This window comes from Dermacentor albipictus, chromosome 2 (assembly GCF_038994185.2).
Source record: "Dermacentor albipictus isolate Rhodes 1998 colony chromosome 2, USDA_Dalb.pri_finalv2, whole genome shotgun sequence".
Taxonomy (NCBI): Eukaryota; Metazoa; Arthropoda; class Arachnida; order Ixodida; family Ixodidae; genus Dermacentor; species Dermacentor albipictus.
The window spans coordinates 210,601,592-210,625,734 of NC_091822.1; the positions used below are offsets into that span (position 1 = coordinate 210,601,592).

General features: G+C 44.8%; 2 protein-coding genes across 11 annotated transcripts in view; both read left to right on the top strand.

Annotated features, from left to right (window-relative positions):
• The window catches only part of LOC135896749 (kinesin-like protein KIF12), a 535,077-nt gene that overhangs the window by 114,684 nt on the left and 396,250 nt on the right, over nt 1-24,143 (top strand). For all 10 annotated transcript variants that reach the window (XM_065425246.1, XM_065425247.2, XM_065425245.1 and 7 more), the window contains exon 4: nt 16,308-16,435. In XM_065425246.1, coding sequence (XP_065281318.1) covers nt 16,308-16,435 — 128 coding nt within the window. The remainder of the gene's footprint in view (nt 1-16,307; nt 16,436-24,143) is intronic.
• On the top strand, nt 17,977-23,482 carry LOC139056473 (uncharacterized). Its single transcript, XM_070534722.1, has 3 exons — nt 17,977-18,117; nt 21,020-21,073; nt 21,861-23,482. The coding sequence occupies exons 1-3, from the start codon at nt 17,977-17,979 to the stop codon at nt 23,316-23,318; spliced, it is 1,653 nt and encodes a 550-aa protein (XP_070390823.1). The 3' UTR covers nt 23,319-23,482.

Below are 24,143 nucleotides of genomic sequence, written 5' to 3' on the forward strand. Positions count from 1 at the left end.
GTAGCACTAGCACAGCCAAACTCTTTCCACTAGGCATGCATAACACGCTTCCTGAACTAGTTGAGGCGCACCTTCAGACGCAGTACATAAAGCTTGCCGCGAGCGCCACTGGCCGTCATGTCCTCTCATCCCTTCGCACCAACATACCCGCTAATCAGTCAACGCTTATGGCCATTTCTTGACACATCCATACACCGCTTGTATTGAAACCCTTTCCTCGAAACGTCCATCCCCAGTATCACATCTCTCGCCGCGTAGCTCACGCAAATGCTCTCCCCAAGTATTACGGATAAGTCGAGAAAGCCATTTGAGCAGACGCCTCATGTACAACGCATGAAGTTGTAGCAGTTGCTTACAACCCAACCCTACCCCAACCCCTAACTCACCATCTTCCCTGGGGCTCTACACCTGAGGAGGCAGAGGAGACAGCCATTGCCTTAACCCTTGCACTTTCGGATGCTGAATACATTTTAGCGATTCCAAGACTGCTCTGTCCAACTTTGCCACAAGCAGGATTCACACCCCTGCCTGGAACTTGACAAACACCCCCACTCAGAATTTACCACGCATGATAGAGCTCCGGTGGGTGCCGGCTCACTCTGGCAACCCCGAAAACGAGACTGCTGATAAATTGGCACGAGGTTTGATTTGCCGGGCTCAGGACAGCCTCGATCCGGGCTTCTCGAGGGAGCGGGCGCACAGCTTTGCGGAGCTCACGCAAGTACCCCGTTTGGACCGTCAGACTTACCCTCTTCCTCACCCTTCCCTGGCCCACTCCCAACAGATCCTCTGGAGACGCCTCCAGACCCGCTCTCTCCCATCCCCCAGCTGTTATCCCACTACTGTGGCACCTCCCCTACATGCTTCCTATGCGGCGGCCTTCACGCGACACTCTCCTACATCCTTTTTGGCTGCTCTGCTGATCCTCCCCCGCAGAGATAGCCCGCCATCTCAAGCTGGGAGGACTGGGAAATCTCGCTCTCGTCTACGGACCCAACATGACAGCTTGCTGCGGTGGCTCGGGCTGCCGACGTTTGCGTGGCCTAGCTCAACGCCACGACGAGACCTTCGCCAGGTATATTGAAGACGTTCTCTCGCTCTGCAAGCGCGTCAACTCATCTATGGACGAAGCTGACAAGATCAAGCACTTCATGAAAGGCATCGATGACCGAGCCTTCCGATGATGACCGATGACCAAGCCTTCCAGATGCTCGTCGCGAAGAGTCCCAGGACGATAGCCGAGGTCATACGGCTTTGTCAGCAGTACGACACGCTGCGCAAGCAGCGCGCGTCAACACGTGCTGCACAACAGGACACCGCGGATATATCGCCGTTGGATTTCGGCCGCGACGCTGAGCAGACGACAGAAGCGAGAAGCGTTTTCGACAGAGTTATCGTACGCTTTCAGCTAGCTGCTTTATTTTTATTGGGGCGGAAAACTCCTCTGCTTTATTAAGAACGTTAGGTTAGGCGCCTTCATTTCAGTTTCTTAGGCAAAACGTCGTTTGCGTCACGTTACGAAAGCAAAACGGGGCTATCAACGCCATTTTGAACGCATCGCGTCTACGTCACGCCTCGAAGAATATGGCGGAATCTCCAGAATAGCGCCCCAGGTACTAATACACTGTACCATAGAGTTTCTCACTATAACACCTAGGGTAATCTGGCGCCACCATCTATGCGAGTTTCTTAAGGGGGCACCGTGCCGTCATGGGAATGACGGTATATGTGTCTGCGAGGCTCGTGTTGGCTGGTGTTGTAAGAGGCTTCGTCTAAAACGTGGATATGGCTACACAAATAACGCGTTCTCAAAGTAGAATCTTCATAAAATGTTTCCATTCACGCATATTACATCTTTACTCACCAACAATGCATGACCAAGCGAAGAAAAGCAAGAACAGACGACCAACTGTTTCAAAGCGAGCGCGAACCTTGTCGTCTATCCTCCAACTTTAGCGGCTCGCTGATACTTTTTACGTAACATGTAATCGTACACACAATAACAAGTTCTCATAGTTAAACAAAACATGTTTTCGCGTAATAATAAAGCTATAACAGCTTTTGACGTGCTGTTTTAGTAGAAAATGAATCATTGTGACAGACAGAACGGTACTTGCCAAGCGCGTCTTCAAGGTGTTCTGTCTCTACGAGAACGATGCCAATCAGAAGTCACAATATAGCGGCATTCCCATGCATACCACAGCGCAGCAGTGCCAGATTTCCCTCTAGGTAATGTAGTGAGAAACTCTATGCACTGTACCAAGGGTACAGTGGAACCATAGAGAAAGAAATTCAACAAGGGGCGCTATTCTGGACATTCCGCCATTTTCTTCGGTGCGTGACGTAGGCGCGACGCAAACAAAATGGCGCTGGTGGCCCAGTTTTGCTTACGTAACGTGACGCCAACTTGACGTTTTGCCTAAGAAACTGAAATGAAGGCACTGAATATAGCGTTATCGGTAAAGCAAAACAGTTTTCCTCCGCAGTAAAAATAAAACAGCTATCTCAAAGCGTATGATTATTCCGTCAAAAACGCTTCTTGCTTCCGTCGTCTGCTGCGTACAAGCCGTCGTCTCCTTCAATGGCTAGGATGCGTGACCCTGGAAAATGGAATGAGCCATTGCATGCTGGCGCCAACGCGCTTGTTTTGTTGCTTGAGGCAACATACGCGACCTACCAGTGGTGATGCGCGCACGTTCTAGGTCACGTTATCGCTATTTCGTGAAACGCAAGTGACTCAGCCCGACTCGGCTGGCTGAGAAACGGCCGAATATCACCGATAGCGTTGCGCGCGCCAGAGATATCAACTAGAGCGACGCAAGCGCCGGCGCTGCCATCTCTTGTTCATTTCGCTGGTTTCTCGCACCGCGGGAGGAAACTTCAAGGCGCCGCCTTGCGTACATTTCTTTTTATAAATTAGAAAGAGGCCGTTGTCATAACGTCTGATTGTGCGAAAAGGCATTAATCTCGATTACAATACAAATGCAGCAGTGAAAAGTGGACAACATATCTGAAAGTTTGCTATATTCAACCAATATTATTTCGTATAAACGCGTTCTTTTAAAAAACGATGGCCCCAAACACAAATGCCAACACCACACGAGAGCGATGCAAATACTATGAGCACTCGTATGAACAAAAGATTTTCGTAGCGCCAAACGACGGGGAAAATGTGGCGATACGCATTCCTCTCGGCTGCCATTGCATATGGCTGCCAATTAGCATAATTCGCGCGGCTCGTCGCAGCAAAAATTATGGCGGAAAATCTCAGCAATGGTGGCCCAGCGCAACGTCACGCATCGTCAAAATGACGATTACGAAACAGCCCTTCCTGTGACGCTCCTCACGAGATATTCCTTCAGCCAATCAGCAAGGTGGCATGGCGCATATCTTGGATCGTCACTACATATTCGCGCAATTGCAGATGCATTGCACTGGCTTCTGCACGCTACCGCTCACATTCTTTTTGAAGGGCTAACATCAGAATATATCTGCCAAGGACCAAAAAAATGTATTAGTCCATAAAATTTGCAGCTCCACGTCACGTTTCGTCATCTTGATGAAAACGCGAAATTGCATTTTGCAATACTTCCGCTTCCCGGCACAAATTTCAAAACACGTGACCTTTTGATAGCCAATCAGAGAGTAAACATGGCGGATAATGGCGGCCGTGCAGCCGCCATGCGTGTCCAGGAGCCGAATCTTATAACGGTTCGGTTGGGGAACCGTTCCTTTGGCCTCACCTGATTGGCCAAAATTTTGATTACGTCACAGGTCGTCAGAGGCAGCGGGGCGGTATCGCAATTTTCGAATACGTCACGCATCTGTCAATCATTTTCAAAGCGAACCGGTCGAAGGAACCGGTGAAGGGGTAGTCCGCTTTGGGTTCCGTTGCTGTGGCTTGGCTGTTGGCTTGTGACCCTGGCCGCGCGCGCCGGTCGCGCATCCCCCGGAGACACGCGGGCGTCGCGCGCGCGTGCATTGCTTGCTTCGGAGGCTATTACTTGCCTTCGTCGTCTGCTTGGCGTTGCTCTTTCGGTGTCGACCACGGCTGGAAATGCGATACGCTTTCGAAGAAGTGACGGATAATGAGTTGCATCGCCCTTGCTGGCTTTCTAAGTAGACCTTTAGCAGGCTACGCTATCAAATGGAGGAGACTCGGCTGCAAGCGTACGAGTGGCCATTCCACGCAGAGGAAGGAATATTGCGCGCTGCGGTTCATCGCCACCGGCCTGCAGCTCCCAGAGCTCAGTCGGACGCGAAGCATTAATCGGAATTGCCTAGATCTCTGCTGCCGGCATTGTCCACAAAGTTGCTCTCGCAATTACTGTGTTGGCCGGTTGAAGGGCTGGGTCAGCTTTGCCGTGACCTCAGCTTCAAAGTCAATGCTAAGGAGATATTTGCATGGTGAGATCGAATTCCCAGTGCTATCGCCAGTGTGAATAGCTCACAGATCGCCGTTCAGCAATCAGAAGGGTTCAACCTAGGCTGGTTCAGCGCTTCCTGCTTCGTTCGGCTGATAAAACTATACAGTCAGGACGGGAAAGTATTGTGGAGCTCTCTTATTTGGCTGCCCTTTTTTCTCTAGTTCGGTAGTGCCATACTTTGTCTCTCAATTTCACGGCACAGCGCGCACCGTCAGCACCACACTCTTCGATTTGACTTCGCGCAGGCAATGCAGGGCCCGTATACCATAATGTTCGATTTAAGTTCCACTGCTTCTATCACGCGACGCGCCGTGGGGCAGATCGCAGGGATAGCGGCAGCGCGGCGGTGAGCGAGTAATGTCCGAGCCGATGACGAAGGTCGAAAAAAGAAGGAAAATTCATATAGTCGGCTAGTAAAGGTGTCCCTAAGAACCAGTTCACGGTTTTGTCGCGCTAGCTACTTGAGAAGTGCTGGCAGTGCGTTCCTGTTGCATGCATCGTGCGAGCTCCTGGTAGCAGACGACATAGCCCTGCGCTCTGCCAACTCCGTGGCCAACTCATTTACGCTTACGATACCGCCTGTGGGCTGAGAATGGAAAAGAATGACATTAATAAGTTACTTCTGCATTGCGTAAACGCCCGGTACCACAAGTTTATACTTCAAAACTTAGCGTATAATATTTAATTTATATTTTACATTTATTTAGCAAGCAGAAACATTCTGCAATTCCTCGATTAGCTCGTCATATAATGACGTACACTTCAGAGGTGGCACCCTCTCATCTATTGGTCGCGTACTCCCCTTCTTCCACCGCCGGCTTGGGAGTGGCACATCTAGTGACGTAGGCGGCGAAGTGAACGGTTCGTATTCCGAACCGTTATAAGATTCGGCCCCAGAATAGCGCCCAAGAGGGGACACTCTTTAAAAACTGGCAACAGGAAATACGTCACGCCTAGTTTCAACTCCATCCGTTAGTTGACGCGAGCATCAGAAAAAAAGAATGTGAAATAAACTTACAGACAACGTTTTATTTTTTTTTATTCTTTCTACTAAAAGTGAAAAAAGTTTTGCGTGTAAATGAACTTCTACTTTGCGACTTATTTTTGTTGCGTTGCCTAGCAACAAGCTAGCGGCACGCCAGACGCGCGTGCATACGTCATGCGCCAGACAAGCCGCAGGGTTGAGCGAGAGCGGCTGCGCATGTGAAGCTCGCGTGCTCGGCGACACGTCTTTTTTGGATGTAGCCCGTTTTTGGGCTCCCGGCGTTCTTTTGCGTTCCGTCTGCATTTCGGCACGGCACAGCTGCACTGCTGGACTACAACAAGGTGAGGAACTTTGTTTGACAGTCTGCGACGCACTTCAAGCTCATTTAGGCTTACTGCACAAAACTGAACCTATATAGTGACGCAGTTATCGAAAAACAGCTCCGCCGTCCAAGCCTAGTTAATTTGAGAGAATTATTCGTACTGGGAGATGTTTGCAACGCTTTCTCTGAGCCCAAGCATAATTAAAACTTATTTAGGTAGGTTTTGGGCACGCTCGCCACCCCTGTCTCTGTGACGAATAGCACCTTGGCCATGTAACGCAGTTTCGCGTGTACTGAATCTTACCGGGAAAAGTTTTGGTGCTTTCTCTGACCCCAGACATCATTGTAACTAATTTCGCTACTTTTTGGGGTACTTTTCAAGCACAGTGGCTGCGCTCGGCGTAGTGGCGCAGTTGGCGAAAAGCAGCTCGGCATATGTGCCGCAGTTAGTTTCGCGTGTACTGAATCTTAGTGGTAGAAGTTCGTGACGCATTCTCTGACCCGAAAAAGTATTGTAATTTATTTAGTAACCTTTTGGGATATATTGAGGCATGCTCGCCGCGCCTGGGGTTGTGAAGCTGTTAGCAAAAAAGCAAGCCGACCATAGTGAGTTAGTTTTGCGTGTACTGAATTTTAGTGGGACAAGATTGTGACGCATTTTATAGCCCTGCAACAACGTATACCTTATTTCGGTACTCACGCTTGTCGAAAACGCGACGAGCGATTGCCGAGAGTGATAACACAGGAGTGTTGCTTGCGCCGGCAGGACGCGTAAAAGATAACACGGAGGAGCTCAAGAACTTGACATTTATGTATGCTAAACGACTGAAAACAGGCTTTGCACCCACGAGTCTAACCTGAGTGCGATTAGAAGGCATTCTGCGAGCGTGTAACATGGTCTGGCTGAGCCTGTGTTGTAGCCACCTTTGTGTACTAGGTGTACCGTCGTGTCGACTGAGGCCAAGTCGTTTTGAAAACGCGCAGTCACCCGTGCATTCGTGCACTTAAAGTGCAGGAAATAATGCCCGCGAAAGGAGGGGTGCTTGAAAATCGTATGTTCAGATTTTATGGCATTGTTTGGGAGGAGTCTTTGCTGCGAAATGTATGTAAAAGTGAATTTATCTGTAATGCCGCTCATTCACCACTTACGCACGTTTCGCCTCTACACGCAATACTCCTGTTAGGTCAATATACCGAATTGACACATGCTTGTAATTTACTTTCTTTCATCTGATGGCATCCGGTGGAGCATCGTATGGCAACGACTGCTGCTTACCTGGTGCCACAACTTTGGATGAATGCAGAAGCCCGGAACGAGCATTTATATAAAGCAAAATAAACATTTCAGAAAACGTCTTTCGTTTTCTTTATGAAATTGCACTTGACAGATTCGGCGCAGTCTTGTAAAGGTCAATCGCAATCATTTCTACTTAATAATGAAACGATTCCATGCCAACGCCACGCGAGGTTCAGCAGAAGTGAAAAAAAAAATGAATGCCGCGCCGAGGAGCGGAGCCGGCGCGGCGTGTACCAACGGGTGTTCAAAGCGTGCGCGCCCGAAACCGGAAGGAGTTAATACCACCCGCTTGGTGTGCTAGAGTCAATTCGGCCGCTGGGCTCCACGGGAGTGTCCGCTCTTGTTGAGATTGGAAGCGCAGAAGGATGTGGCGAAAGCGTGAGAAGAAAAGCGTAATGGTAGCTACGAGATAGCGCCACAGTAGCGTGCGTCGTCGCCGGGTGGTCTGTCTGCGGTAGCTGCAGCGAAGCGCGCCCACGCGTCATCCACGCGCTCGGTCTCACGATTTTCAGATTAGCCCGGCAATCGCGCCATACTTCGCTCCGTTTGCAACGTGCCGCACGAGACAGATTGTCCGCGCCAGCCAGTAAATCGCGAAATGAGAACCCGTATAGAGCTGCGCCAAAATTTCGCGTGAGGGAGTATGGTAATCATTGTGAATTTTTCTAGAATGAATATCCAGATGATAGCGCTTATGTTTCGTCGCTGTACGCCGTCGTTGTCTTCACCGTGCTATGACTCTAACATGAAGCCATGTCAACTTGCTTACTTTCCTTCCCGACTTCTACCAGTCGCTGTTTTCTTGCCGTTCGTCACTTTTACACTGTTGCAATAATTTAGCTTTATTTGTTAGGTTCAAATGTTCTTTCAAGCGTAATTTAATGAATTCCTTAATTTCCTTTGCTATGCTGCAGTCTTGTGAACTTATTTTATTTACTCTCATACCCACAGCGCCATTTAGGCATTACAGTGGGGGGGTTACATACATCAATGTAAGCAGCTTATGGCATCGAATAAACAGTATTATGCTATACAATACAATGAAAGAGAAAAAGAGAAAAAAAAACGCAAAAATGACATGACAAAAATGGTACATCAGGATATCAATGTACAGCACGCAGGAAACGGCATCATAGAATTAAGTAATAAAGCACTATATAATGATAGCAAACTCTGCAATTACTGCATACTGAAAAATAAAGAAGAAAATTTCAAAGAGCATTTGCAAAATGTTCATTATTAAGTATACTAACTACGGCAGCAGGCAGTCGATTCCATTCTAAAATGGTTTTGGGGAAAAAGGTGCTTTTGAAAAGTTTAGTTCTACAAGTGTATTCCCTAACCTTGAGCTCGTGATCTGTTCGTCTGGATATATAATGTGGCTGAAGAATATACTTATTACGGTCTATTCCGATTTGGCCATAAAATATATTGTGAAAAATTTTCAAGCGTAATGTCTGCCTTCTCTTTTCTAAGGTGTCCCATTTTAATGTTTGTTTTGCGCTAGTAATACTAAGGTTTCTGTCATAGTTGCCGATTACGTACCGTGCTGCTATATTCTGAACTCTCTCAAGTTTATCTCGGTCGGTACACGTAGGAGGGTCCCATACGGTACATCCATATTCTAAAATGGGTCTAACATAGCTTTTGTACAGAAGATCGCGAGCCTGCTGGGGAAAGAGTTTTGTATTGCGTCGTAGAAATCCTAACACTTTGCATGCCTTTGCTGTAATGAAATCAACATGCCTGTGCCAACACATGGACGGCGTGAGGAATACACCCAAGTACTTGTACTCGTGAACAATCTGCAATGGGGAACCGGAGAGATAATATACGGCTTCTGGCATACACTTTTTAGTAAAGCGCATGTGGACAGTTTTCTGTGTGTTTATTTGCATATGTGACTCCCTGCACCAGTTTTGTAGTTCAACTAAATCATTTTGCAAGATAACAGTATCGGCAATGCTTGTAATTTCTCTATATATTATCAGATCATCAGCAAACAATCTTACGGAAGAAACAATAGTGTTGGGAAGGTCATTTATAAACAATAAGAAAAGCAATGGGCCCAATACCGAGCCCTGGGGGACGCCAGACGTTACGCGGGCCGCACTAGATTCTGCGCCATTTACCACTACATGCTGAAACCGCAAAGAAAGGTATTCCTGAATCCATGCAATTACTTGGTCATTGATATTAAACCAGCGTAGTTTACATACAAGCAATTTGTGATCCACCAGGTCAAAAGCTTTTCTAAAATCTACAAACACCGAGTCAACACAAGAACGAGCATCCAGTGCACCACAAACTTCATGAACGAATTCTGTTAATTGAGTTGTACAGGAAAGCCCTTGCCTGAAACCATGCTGTTTCTGATTCAGGAGGTTATGATTGGTAATGTGTGTCATTATGTTACTGCACAAGATGTGCTCTAATACTTTGCAGACAATACTTGTTAGAGATATCGGTCTGTAATTGCCGACCAGTTCGCGAGGCCCCGATTTATACACTGCATTCAGCATTATCCGATGTTTGTGAGTGTTTAAATAGAAAACAGCGTGTTGTGCTTAAGGGAACGAATTCATCACATAAAACAGTCTTGTCAGGTGTTCCTCAGGGATCTGTTGTCAGACCTCTTTTTTTTTAAATAATAAATATATATGTGGACATGTATCAAGTTTTCTCAGTGTATGCTAACGATTGTAGTCTCTAGTGTGAAATGAATGGCTTAAATGATGGTGTTCAACTACAATGTGACCTGAACTCTACACTACTGTGGTGCAATATGTGGAATATGACACTGAATTTTTCCAAATGCAAAGTTGTGCGCTTTAGTAATAAATATCACATTTTAAATATTACATACTCTCTCGGTGGGGAAATCTCTTGACAGTATAAACTTTCAAGTAATTAGGTGTTTTGTATACGAACGACTTTTCCTGAAATGACCATAGGGACTATATAGCAGCCAAGGTTGGCCCTGTCCTTAAGTTTCTAAAATGAATTTTTTAAGCAAGCTCCTGCTATATTAAGAGGAACTCTTTACTTTTCAAACGTGCGCACTATATTAGCATACGGATGCTGCGCCTGGGACCCTGGAACGAAAACCTGTATTGCCGAATCCGACCGCTTTCAACAGCATGCCACACGATTTGTCCCCTCGAACCATGACTTCGCCCAAAGCTCTTCCGACATACGAATCAATTTAGGATGCGCCCTTTTGCGAAGACAAAAATTCATGCGCTTAATGCTATTTCACAAGATTTTTACAGGTGCAACAGGTTTCAGGAAAGAAACATATATACTTCAATCAATCAATCAATCAATATTTATTTTTGACAAAAGAAATACAAGATGGGTATAAGTACACATTCGGAGGTCCCGAAGTAACAACTGTCGGGGGGACCTCCTAACAAAACATGAAAAGGGGATAGTAGGATCGTGGCAAACAGTGAGTCATGTCATATATTATACAGTTTCTACATCAGAAATGAACGATAAGGTAGAAAAAAAATCTGTTAACAATATCACAGGTATATTCACAGAGTTAAAAAGAAAAAATAATTGAAGAAATCTTAAAAATAACATGCAACAATTAAAACGAGGATAAATGGCACGTAAAACTAACAAGGAGGAGAAGTATCAATTAAGGCAAAATTTAGTAACTCGGTAATTGAAAAGTATATTGCGTAATGGTAAAGTGAACAACATACTAATTAATTCTATGTTTGTTAAATTAGGCTACGCGTCAGATAAAGTGTTCATGAAATGCTCCTTCGTTCTACGTTTGAATGATAATAATGTAGATGTCTTCATGTCAGATGGTATAGAATTCCAAACAGAAACGCCTGAAAACGCGACGGTAAATTTCCCATAGTTAGTTTTTGCTTTTGGAAGAAGAAGATTGAGTTGAGCTGAAAATCTTGTGTTGTTATAATTGATGAGGCTAGAGCGACTAAAACCTGGAATATTAAACTGGGTATTTATAAGACGAAACATAAGTAGCGACAGCTTATGATTGAATAACATGCGTAAAGGTAAAACATTTAGGGAACGGAATATTGGAGCAGAGGGAGATGTATGCGATTGGAATGCAATTAATCGTAATGCCTGCTTTTGCAAAACTTCTAACTGATGAAGATGTGTGGTATATGTATTACCCCAAGATGACAGGCAGTATGAGAGATGACTGTGTATATATGCGTAATATAAAGACATGAGAATGGTTTGCTGGAAAAAAGACCGAGTTTTTATTATGATGTGAATACCAAATGAGATTTTTTGAATAAGTGATTGAATATGACACTGGAACTTTAGGTTTTCATCTAGTACTACACCAAGAAATTTAGTAGACGTGGATCTTGCAAATACATTATTATTTAGAGACACTACAATAGAATCAATGTGCAAAGATTTTGAAGAATGGAATACCATAAATGTTGTCTTAGATGGGTTAATGGTTAGCTTGTTTTTTACACACCATGAATGAACATTCGTTAGGTCAGCGTTAAGTTTATCCTGCAATGCAAATAAATTTTTATCAGATGCGAAAATGGTGGTGTCATCAGCGTAAAGAAGGCAGTGCGCATGTGTTAATATGTCTGGCAAGTCATTAATGAATATGAGAAATAAAAGTGGCCCAAGTATTGATCCCTGGGGGACACCTGTATTTACAGTTTTTGAAGAGGACAAGACACCATTAAATTCGACTATATATTGTCGGTTAATTAGGTAGTTCCGAATTATTTGTAAAGGCGGTCCAGAAATGCCATATGATTCAAGTTTACTTAAACGAATACGATGGTTAATTGTATCAAACGCCTTCGTGAAATCAATAAAGAGAGCACCAACTAAGAGGCCTTGATCGATGGCTAATTTGACCCTCTCAGTAAATGTAATAAGCGCTAATTCAGTTGAAAAATTGTCACGAAAACCAAATTGATCAGGAGTTAAAAGATTAAATTTGGATAAGTATTTAGTTAAGCGATTATGTATAAGTTTTTCGATGACCTTACTAAAGAAAGACAAAATGCAGATAGGACGATAATTACTTGTGCATTTATGGTCACCTTTTTTAAATACTGGGATTATTTTACCTGTCGTGAGGCGGTTAGGAAAGATGCCATCTATAAATAGTCTATTTACTATATGTGCTAACGCAGGTGAGATTTCGTTAGACACAAGCTTAATGCTAGAGGGACGTATCAAGTCGAGGCCCGGACCGGTTGTGTTAAGAGAATTAATAGTGTTACATACTTCCAGAGATGTTGTGGGGAACAGGTAAAATGAATGAGAACAGCGCGGAAAACTAAGCAACGTTGAATCAGGCTGACTACCGTCTGCAATACTAAAATGGTCACTGAAAACGTTAGCTATGTCTTGAGGGTCAGTAATATTAGCAGAGTTGTGGTTCATACACGATATGCGATTTTTAGTTGTACTGATGTTTAAGAATTCTTTAATAACCTGCCAGTTTCGTCTGGTATCACTTCCATTTTTTCTAATTTTATTTTCGTAGTAATTACGCTTGACATTTTTTAAAGTGGCTGTTAGAACATTTGAATATGTGTGGAAGCGCAATCGCAACGCATTATTGAATGGCTGGACTTTAAGTTTCTTACGAAGATTATCTCTTTTTTTAATGGACCGCAATAAAGAATCACTAATCCAAGGCTTTCTTGGTGAGCTAAACTAACGCGTCACCGTAGTGTTACTTGTGCATAAGTTAGAGCATTCAGATATTTTTGCGAAAAAAGATTCAAAAGCCCTTTCGCCACATTCCTCTTCAAGCACGTCAGCCCAGTCAATTGCACGAATCATACCAGTGAATTTATTAGAATCAAAGAAAGTCCTGACATATTTTGCTGGTTGAGAAGGCGTTACGGAACCTATGCAAAAAAATATAGGGTAATGGTCTGTTACGGCATATACCACTATTCCAGCTGTGCTAAGATCAGTAGGTATGCTAGACAGTACATGGTCAATTAAAGTATTAGGTCCGCCTATTTCACACCTCGTTGGAGCTGTAATATGTGAGGAGAGACCGCAGCTAAGATAAGTACGTAAGTACTCAGAGCAACATTGACTGTCAGGGCTGATAATGTTGATGTTAATGTCGCCACATATCACAATATCCTTGTTTTCATCAGTGACTGTGTTTAGTAACTGCTCAAATTCTTTACAAAATTCGATGTAAGAGGAAGAAGGTGAGCGATAAATGCATGCAATTATGATGTTACGTTTGGTAGGCAGCTGCAGGTTATTACTCTCTACTTCTAGCCATACTGATTCACAGAGGCAATGACGAAAAAAAAGATCATGGCGACGTTTATATGACAATGAAGATTTTACTAAAATGGCGTAACCGCCACTACGATAACCTTCACGATGACAATATTCAGGAGTGTAGCCTGAAAGACCGTATAGATTCCCGTCATGAGATGATAACCACGTTTCAGATAAGCATACGAAAGAGAATGCATGATCAAGACTGCAAAGAGCGATGAGATCATCGTGATGCCTACGAATACTGCGGATGTTCCAATGTATTAAGGATAAAGTGGGTTGTTTTTCCTCAATGAGAGCTTTCGCTTCGTCAAGAGTAAAAACTGAGTCAGCCATGATGATTTAGACGTTAGTGTAAGCAAGGAAGAACTTATTTGAAGATTGACAGATCATTTACACTACATATGCGATGAACACGGCTGTTCTCCGACTTTCTTGCCTTAATGGCACAGTTATCGGTCCATAGAAATTTCCATCCTTTGGACTTCTTGAGCTCTAGCGCCTGCGCAAAAAGCCGCTTACTATCGGGTGTGAGGTGATCATTAACAAAAATGGAAGTGGGTGGTTTATGTGACAGCCCTACTGTAGTTGTTGTGAGTCTTGCTTTACGCGCTTTGGAAGCAAAGTCAGCCTTCTTTGTTCGTGAGCAGAACCGCGCGATAATGTTGGTTCCTTGTTTGGCAGGCACGCGGTGAACAATGTCAATGTCACCAGCAGTGACAGGGCACCCAATCTTGTCACCCAAAGCCTGGATAATTGTTAGGCAGCTTTCTCCTTCAGTCTTTGGAATACCTTTAATTTCTACGTTATTTTGCCTGGAATACTGCTCAAGGCCAGCTACTCGTTGTGAAAGGCTTTTGTTACTATCAATCAAAGACTTGTTATCGTCTCTCAAGGATTTGTTTTCTTGGAGAAGGTTGTCATTTCTTGCCTTCACAGATTCGTACAATTCATTAAACACACTGAGACTTTGACGCATTTCTGCGACTTCAGAACGGAGAATCTCAAGTTCTTTCGCTAACTCGGAATTAGTGGGCATCTCGTAGAATTACGCAGATAAACACAAAAAGCAAAGAGCAGCAGCAGTGGTGGCGGCGGAAACTTATGGGCTACGAGGAAAATTTCAGAAACACTAACCTGCACAAATATGCAGAGAATGGTTAGAAGTGGTTCGCAAGCCGCAACCACTGCTGCCTAAGTGATGATCGCCGTTCCAGGGTAGTCGCTTATAAGGCAGGATCCCTCTGTAGGCGGCGCTGCATGCGATGCAGTGATGACGGTGCTGGGGTCGCCGGCTTTACACGTGTGGGTCTTGATAGGATCGTTGTTACACAGATGGCGCCGGGAATCAGATGCACACGAAATCTGCACAAATATGCAGAGAATGGTTAGAAGTGGTTCGCAAGCCGCAACCACTGCTGCCTAAGTGATGATCGCCGTTCCAGGGCAGTCGCTTATAAGGCAGGATCCCTCTGTAGGCGGCGCTGCATGCGATGCAGTGATGACGGTGCTGGGGTCGCCGGCTTTACACGTGTGGGTCTTGATAGGATCGTTGTTACACAGATGGCGCCGGGAATCAGATGCACACGAAATCTGCACAAATATGCAGAGAATGGTTAGAAGTGGTTCGCAAGCCGCAACCACTGCTGCCTAAGCTGCCACTGCTGCCTAAGTGCTGCCTAAAGAAACATATATACTTGATCCTACCTACAGCTCTGCCCGCGTCGATCACTCCGTAAAGGTCCGAGAGCGTAAGTGTCGAATAAACATATTCAATTTTTTTTTTCCAAAAGACAGTTTAAGATTCGAATGTTCTGCGGGAGGAAATTTTGTCCATGTCGCCCACTTGCTTCGACGGTGCTCTTCCCGAATTTTGTTTAATTAGGTATCGTGTTACATTTGTGGAGCGTTTGACCTTTGTCTGCCAACAGTAGCTCCTTTTTAGTCGAAATGCGTTGCGAATTTGTGATGTGTTATTTGTAATCATAGCGTTCCGTTGTTTTGTGTTTTGTTGTACTGCCTATACAACCTTTGTATGTTTTCATCCTACAACGATGCCCATATTAGGGCGCTGTAATTATCCGAATAAATAAATAAATAAATAAATAAATAAATAAATAAATAAATAAATAAAAGAGGCCCTAAATTAAGAATATGCTCTGAAGAATCACGGAACTGACGTCATCCATCGACTGCATACGAAGAAATTAATTGAACTTGAATGGAGATTGCCTAGTACAGTATCGCTAGGCCTAGTGTCATCTGCAAAACAGGTGAGCTTGCACATAATGTTGTCGACATGCATCCAAGTCATATCGACCGCTAATAAAAGACGAGGACAGTGAAAGAATACCGCCCGTGTCGTCCTGTTGTGTTCTATCTTGGTATTTTATTCATCTACAAACTAGGTGAGCTTGCACGTAATAGAACTGCAGAAAGCTGAGCTAGTTGGTAAGGATGCATTATGCAAAAAAGAGGTGAGGCGTGCAGACAGGACACGAGCGTAGAGAAGTGGACAACACGTGCGTTCTATCGTCTTGTTTACTTCTCTACTCTTGTGTCCTGTCTGCACGCCCCACCTCTTTTTTGCATAATTGCACATAATGTTGTCGAAATACATTCAAGTCATATTGACCGCTAACAAGAGACGAAGACAGTGAAAGAATACCGCCCGTGTCGTCGTGTTATGTTCTATCTTGGTCGTTTATTCATCTACAAACTAGGTGAGCTTGCACATAATGTTGTCGAAATGCATCCAAGTCACATTCACCGCTAATAAAAGACGAAGACATTGAAAGAATACCGCCCTTGTTGTCGTCTTGTGTTCTGTCTTGGTATTTTATAGGCGGTCGGTGTGACATGCAGTAAATACCAACTAGGCGAAACTCAAGTTCCTCTGAAGTGCACCCTCTTTAGGACTGAATATTTCTGACAGAAGAGCAGGTCAGAAAGCAGGGCTACAACACAACCTCTCGCCGTTGGCGCGAACAGGTGGAGGAGCCAGCAAGTGGTCAAACCAAGCTGTTCACATTCACCGTGGTGTTCGAACCGGAGGCGACACAGGAGGACGTGTTCGAGCACTGCGGCATCAAGCGTCTCATCGACATGGCGCTTGACGGGTGAGTGAAATGCAGACACCACGTGCGATATTGTGCGCGATCCGTCATGAGGTTACTCGCACTAAGAGACGCACCCGATACACTCCCAACAGGCTTCCACAAAATGCGGCGTCAGATCGCAAGTTGCACGCGCTACCAACTCGCTGTATTTGGTCGCACCGGGTAGCACTACCTGTACGTGGTCGCGTGAATGCTGTCTACACATGAAGGCGCCGGCCGGACGCGTGTCGCGTCCGACACCCTACCCGGCTAGATAAGGCATGTGTACGCTGCAGCAAAACATATGAAAACCACTCCGTATCCTAGTGGAATGGAAAAGCATTCACCTAGCTAGACCTGTAGGTAACGTATACTTTGCAGAAGCGTTTGGATTTGAAGTGAACGGAAGCGTAAATCGGTCGGCAGTCGAGATAAGCTAAAGACGATTAGAGTATTGATGGAAAGAAAGCAGGGAAGAGATTGATAAGACACGATCCGTTAAAGCGCAGGTAACGCTACAAGGGAGATTGAGAAGTTTCGAGGAAGAGAAAAAAAGATGAAAAACATGTATGGAAAAGTCGCAGTTTCGCCCCAAAGGTGAAGCACCGATTGCGATAGCAAACTTGTAGATAGCTATACAAAGTAAGGATAGTAGTTTTATCGGCCACATAAACTCGTAAAATTTTCACTTACTAACTAAATTAACAATGATCTAATGTATAAGCGAGGTTGAGCGAGGACGTAGAAAGAAACAGACACACAAAGACAGCGCTGTCTCTGTGCGTCTTTCTTTCTGCGTTCTCGTTCAGTCGCGCTTACACATTCTATCGTGGTTTCAAACCAACTACTCGGCAACATGTTTTTAACAAAATTAACAAGCACGGTGTTAGGCGCTCACAGGTAAACATTACTTTTCTTTTTTTTATTTATATATACTACGATCTTTTACAAGATCTTAAGCAGGGTGGGAACATACTAGTACAATCGCACAAACATACTTTACAAGCAATCTGAATTTGAAATTTGTAAGTAACATAAACACATCTAGCTTGATGAGCGCGGAAACTCTCTGTCAAAATGCTGGAGTGAATGAAGAATCGCGGCAGCAGCAGCGATCGAATTGACCTTCGTGCATCTCTCGCTTCAACGCGAACGAAACGTCGAAAGCACAGCTCATACGAACCTACCGGCACTACGCGCAATCTGCAAACATAGCAGATCGCTTTGGAGATGAAGCACGCGCGGGCGCGCACTGCACAACCACACGCGGTTAATCGTGCGCGCCTGGCTACGCGTCGCGCGTCTGCGAGGCCGTGCGCACCTGTCCTACGCATCTAGAGAGGGCAGACGCGCAGGAATAGCGCGCGTCAAGGAGGTCTTTATCTTGGGCGTCATTTTGAGCGTACGCGACGGAAGTCGTAGCTTGTGCACCGACGTCACGTGGGCCGCTGGCCGCTTGTACATTTACGGCGGTTCGGAAAGGTTGTTGAAGTTTCAGAATCCTACGGAGACGCCGGGAGTATATAGCTGCTGGTTTCGTGTCGCTATAGATCACAGAGACTATGGAGGCGATCAACAACGAAGCGCTGATCGCCTGCGTTGAGGCTCGACCTGCGCTTTGGTGGCAGGTGAAACACAAGCGCCACAAGAACACGCACATGACGAGGTGCTCGTGGATCGTCATGCCCAGCGCTGCCCAACAGGTGAGTACTCTGAATTTCGTACGGGCGTCACACCGGAGCAGTTTCAATCGCGATCGAGCCCGATCGGGATCGGATTTTGTGATCACGATTGCCTGTACTGCGCAATCTGCGTAGAACCGATCGTGATCGAGAAATTTGATCGCGCTCGATCGCGATCGAAAGCCTGTGTGGAACCGGTATAAGCTGCCTCTCTCATCAGCCGACTCGCAGATGTCTAAAACGCGTTTCATCTGTGCAAATGACGTTATCACAGCGCTGCAGAAGTGATGGAAATCCTTGGGGAATAAATTTCGACGCCTTGGAAGACGCTTCAGAAAGAAAAGAGCCGTGCCTTGCCAGACGACGTTCAGGACGACGTCATCTGGCTGTTTTTCCACGAGATGATGTTACTGCGCTACACAATGGAGTGTAGACCATATATAAGTGATCTTGAAGTTTCCATCTTAGCCGGCTTGTTAAAAATTAACCACGGGATTCTAGTGCTTTCCCTTTACCACGTCGACCGGTGATGCCGTAGGTTTATATTATAGCTTGCAATGCGCCGCTTTATGGTTATCGACTCAAAATTGTGCTTACACAAGTGAATCGACGCGCAGTATGCATTATATTCAGCTTCGTCGAATTCGCGATAAAATATTTGTGCGGCATCGCTGCTCCGATCATCGCATATTTCGTTAAATGTGATCTGGTAAGGGGACATATAAGCAGTACAAGCATAGCTTTGTATATTTATTTATTTAGGTACCCACAATCTTGCAGTGGAGAGCAGAGAAAGCAGAAATATAGGTACAAAATAACAAGTAAAATAGCACATAAGAACCTAACTTAATAATGCATAAGACAGAAGTACAGAGAGTATCACACACAAACCAGGAGGATGAATAAAATGAAAAGGCCTTGCATGATGCACACACAAAAACAAAACCCAAAAGATGCAAGTAGTTTCCTTTAATTCTGTGCACTGATCCTAGAAGGCAGCATGCAAGTCAATGGACAGTATTTAGCCGAGTATTGAACGTTGCTATATTCACGTGTGTCTTAGGCGCTGCAATGAACAGCTTTAATTTTGCATTTTGTTGCTTGACAGCAGTGTGCAAATCTATGCTTAATCGCAGACCCACGAATTTTAGCTAGCTTGCTCAAGGATTAATTCAGTGCCCTCATGCTGTAGGAAAAAATGCACCATCCAGCGACATTATCAGCTGTGTAACTGATAATGCTTGTTTTTGTGCCTGCTCAGCAGTGTCCTTACCTAATTATCTGCTTGCGGTTATTCTGCGAATACCAAGCGCTGTGGTTATACTGGTTTAAGTGAAGCTTTGACGATGTTTATGGAGAACTCTGTTCCTGCTTAGCAAAATTTCCAACACCAGACGATCCAGTTAGACACATTTTCACTGTGCATAAAATGATTACTGGAATTTTACATGCGAAAACCACGACCTAGTTACATTATTATATCCGGTATTTGCACTATGTCTTGTACTCGTCACTCGTGCAAGACAGTAGCCAGTAGTCAGCCGGGATGACAATGATTCAACGACTACATTAATGTCAGTACGAGGCATTCAGTAAGAGCTATTTGGCAAGACAGCAGCAGCAGCGGTGGGAAATTCCAAAGATGAAGCAAATATAGCTTAGCTTTAAAAAACCTTCTGGAAGGGTTTGCGCGCTAAAATCAGCTTCACTGGGCTAAAACGCCCTTCACAAGGCAGATGGCAAGATGACCAACATGACTATACATAACTTCCTAAATACAAACAGCAAATGCACTGACTGCTACGTACACAGCTTCACACTGTGTTTACACATACATTCAATTAAGAAAAACAGTTTAGAATGAGATGGAGTTTAAAAACAAATGAAAGGAAAACAAAGTTACAAGTCAAGAACATTTCAAGTACAAAAACTGTAACAGGAAAGAGCCATGTTAAAGCAAGACATAATACTACTACACTCTTAGAAAAACACCCTTTGAGTCGTATCTTGCCACACAACGATAAACGTCATCGGTCTTGTCCGCAATTCATTTCTTTAACTCTGCGAGCCCGGCACTTCCCAGTAACGAACGGCATGCGCGTTATCAGCGTGACATAGTATTGCCGAGAGGAAAGTAGCGGGTGCGGCGTTTTCAAGCAAGGAAACGTAAGAAGGCAGATGACGATTATTGTTGGGTGGCAGATATACACCCCAAAGGGTGTAAACATTTTTTAGAGTGTACTCTATGTTTAGAACGTACAAGCGTAGGTCTTTTAACATAAAATTTATTAAGTGGTTGTACTGATTAAATGTACTGGAATGTTTGCTGCTAATTATTTCGAAACTGAAACATTCCAGATATCATGCACTCTTTGAAGTACAAGGTATCACTAGGTTTTAGGCATGGAGATCTCATAAGAACTGCTTAAATGCATAAGAAGCATAAAAATAATAATAATACAAAAGCTACACTTCAACGCATGCAGCAAATGTTCATTCTGGTTGTGTATGCAAGCCACTTTCGTCCTCACGAAACTGACTCAGAGCTTGGGCGTTGTTCTCTAATAAAATGACACCTTAAAACAAATGTGGACGGACTTGAGCCATTACGTATTTTTGGACTCAGATCGGCACATTATTTGCACATTGACAATATGTGCAAACGTTATTACGCTCACATGCAGGATGTCCGCCAACCTTCCACCAGTGCCCCCATCGAGTGAGGAGGCAAGCGCTGCGGACATCTTAACAAAGATGTGCCAGCTTTCTGATCTGGCAATGCTTGAAGTGCCGTCACTGTCAGGTGTAGAGTCACAAGCGCCAGCATCGACTTTGTCTTCGGCATCGCACGATTCTGTGGAGTCTCGGGACATTTTGAAATCTCTTGAATCCCCCGGTGCTTCAAGAAGTGCTGGTTCCTGAGGCTTCCGAGGCACACGAAGCAGGCCGGAGTCACAAGCGTCGCTGGCTTGAGCAGGTAGTCACAAGCTCGACACGTTGGGAAGCATTGCTTCTGAAGCGACGTCAAGAGGGAGGAAAAGGAAAAAGAAAGATGAGAGTCAGTTAGTGTTGGAGGAATAAGGCAATGTTTCAAGTGCAGTCAAAAGATGCAAACCACAGGACGACCTCGAACTTTTGCTGTCTCTCTGCTCAAACACATTAGGGAAGTCAGTGAGGATAAGCATCTCGGTATGAAAATTAAATTGATGCAAATAGTAAATTCAAAGATTAATGTTTCTATTGTATACCTCTTGTATAATAAAGCCAAGAGACAATGAAACAAAGCAAATAATTGAGGAATGTATTTACCTTGTAATAAAATGGACAAATAAAGAGGAAAATGAAATTGGATGAAAAGATAACTTCCCATTGATGGAAGGCGAACCCACAGCCTTTGTATTATGTTTGCGTTGCGTTACCAATACAGCTGCAGCAATGGCTATCCCTCTGCAAACTTTCTTGAGCATATATGTGCTTGTACTAGATCTCGTTCTGGTGGTGTTAGCCAGTGCTACTTGTGCAGCAACACTACCAGAGCCTAATCTAGTACACGTAAACATTCTAGGGAATTGATGGTGAAACGGCCTTCACCGTAGGTCAATTTGTTTTGGGTTTAGCTCCCACCAGTGACAAGTTGTATTTCGTCCACTTTCAGTCTCTTCTCCTTGTGACCACGGCATTAGAAATAAAACTACAGTTACTACAGTGGGCACGGCAGCATCGGAAAGATGCAGCCTTCAAATCCGTTCCTGTTTATTCTACAGATAGGCTTCCTGCTGTACCCCACGGGCCTTACACCGGTGTGCTACGAGCTACAACCATCGTCTCGAGCTGCTTCTATCGGCGACAAGTATCTGCTGATGCACCCAGTCTCAGTCGACGAAAGCTACCGGCCCTTCCATGATGGCGCTGGTGTCACGTCGACAGATAACCTTGGATCACCGATGACGACACTGTGGAGCGGCCCTATAAAGCAGGACGCATACGGCACAGCTGGCGGCGGGCACGGCAGCATCGCAAAGATGCAGCCTTCAAATCCGTTCCTGCTTATTCTACAGGTAGGCTTCCTGCTGTTCCCCACGGGCCTTACACCGGTGTGCTACGAGCTACAACCATCGTCTCGAGCTCCTTCTATCGGCGACAAGTATCTGCTGATGCACCCAGTCTCAGTCGACGAAAGCTACCGGCCCTTCCATGATGGCGCTGGTGTCACATCGACAGATAACCTTGGATCACCGATGACGACACTGTGGAGCGGCCCTATAAAGCAGGACGCATACGGCACAGCTGGCAGTGGGCACGGCAGCATCGCAAAGATGCAGCCTTCAAATCCGTTCCTGTTTATTCTACAAGTGAGCAGACGCTATGACAAGTCATTTCGTAGTAACGATGTCTGCCTAATTCTGCTGCCGTGCCCACGGTCGCTTCGCGAATCCTTTTGCAAATTGTTTGTTTTCTTGCGCATGCTGTTACTTTTGGGTGGAGATGTTGACTTGAACCCTGGCCCTACACTTGATGGCATAGCAGAACAGCTAAAGCTAATTGCAAGGGATATTCAAGAAATCAAGAAAGAAAAATCTATAACAAACACTAGACTTATAGCAATTGACAAGAAACTTGAAAAGATAGCCGGCATTGAAAAACAGATCTCAGAGAACAATAAACGAATATTTACCTTAGAAAAAAACCTAATGGCTATGGAAAAGAAGATCGAGGATCTGGAAAACCGGAGCCGTCGGTCTAACCTTGTCATATACGGTGTTGAAGAACAACAAAAGGAATCAACAGACATGCTTCTTGAATTCGTCGAAAAGAAGATTTTAGACGGTATACTACAGATAAAAACCAAGGGAATAGAAAGAATCCACCGCCTAGGCAAAAAGAAGCAAACTGATACTTCTAGGCCAAGACCCGTAATTCTTAAACTACTCGACTGCCGAGACAAAGTTTCAATCCTCAAGCACTGCACGAAGCTCAAGGGCTCAGGTTTCTATATAAGTAAAGATTTTTCTCGTAGTACTCGAGAAATAAGAAAGAAGCTGTGGGATCGAACGAAAGAATACCGGCGTAGGCAGGAAAGGGTATCGCTAGTCTACGATAAAGTGCGTGTAAATGGTCAACTTTTTGCTTGGGATAGTGACCATGAAGATTTAGTTGCAGTCCAAAAAAACGAAGAAAAGGACGCCTTACAAAAGAGAGTCACTCGAAGTCGACAGAAGTAACCCTGTTGAATGTGAACGCACGGAGTCTTGCAAATAAAATAGACCAATTCGAAGCTCTTGTTTTGGAAATTAAACCTGACATTATTGCTGTCACAGAAACATGGCTTCACTCGGATATCTTAGACCATGAAGTCTTGCCACCGGGATATGTGATTGTGCGCAGAGATAGGGGCACTAGAGGCGGGGGTGTCGCACTCTTCTTTAAGAAAGAACTACGATACACCGTTTTACCAGATAAGCCAGAAATTGAGGCGGTGTGGTGCAAAGTACAGCTGCAGAAAGGCTGCATATTTGTAGGCGCTATCTACAGACCACCTAACGCTGAGATAAGTTATCTAGAACATCTTCTGGATTATATGCGTGATCACATGACGAACGGCAGAATAATCATGGCTGGTGATTTTAACTTGCCTGAAATGGAATGGTCGTCAAAAAAAATGCGAGGTGCTGCGAATGACGCCATATTGGATATATTGTTCAACTTTAACCTCAAGCAACTCGTACGCGTCCCCACACGTATCCAGGGCAATTCCACTTCTATTCTTGACGTTGTTCTAGTTAGTGACCATTTCCTGAACGACCAGACATCCACCGAAATCTTAGACGGCATATCCGATTATAAATTAGTCCTATGCACACTGCCTCTACCTGGTCTTGTACGACACCACGGCCCTATAAAGCACGTTCTTGCATTCAATAGAGCAGACAACAGTGCAATAATCGCATACCTCACTCACGAATTTCGTGACTTTTTAGATCTTTGCTCGGATAAAAACTCGTCGATAGATCATGTATGGTTGCAGTTCAAAGCACACGTCATGCATT

Bases quoted from the DNA above. Each gene is read 5' to 3' on its own strand.
- LOC139056473 (XM_070534722.1), top strand. From the start codon at position 17,977: ATGGAGGCGATCAACAACGAAGCGCTGATCGCCTGCGTTGAGGCTCGA. The intron at 18,118-21,019 runs GTGAGTACTCTG...CTGGTTCCTGAG, and splicing joins TGCCCAGCGCTGCCCAACAG to GCTTCCGAGGCACACGAAGC. The intron at 21,074-21,860 runs GTAGTCACAAGC...TTTATTCTACAG, and splicing joins AGCGTCGCTGGCTTGAGCAG to ATAGGCTTCCTGCTGTACCC.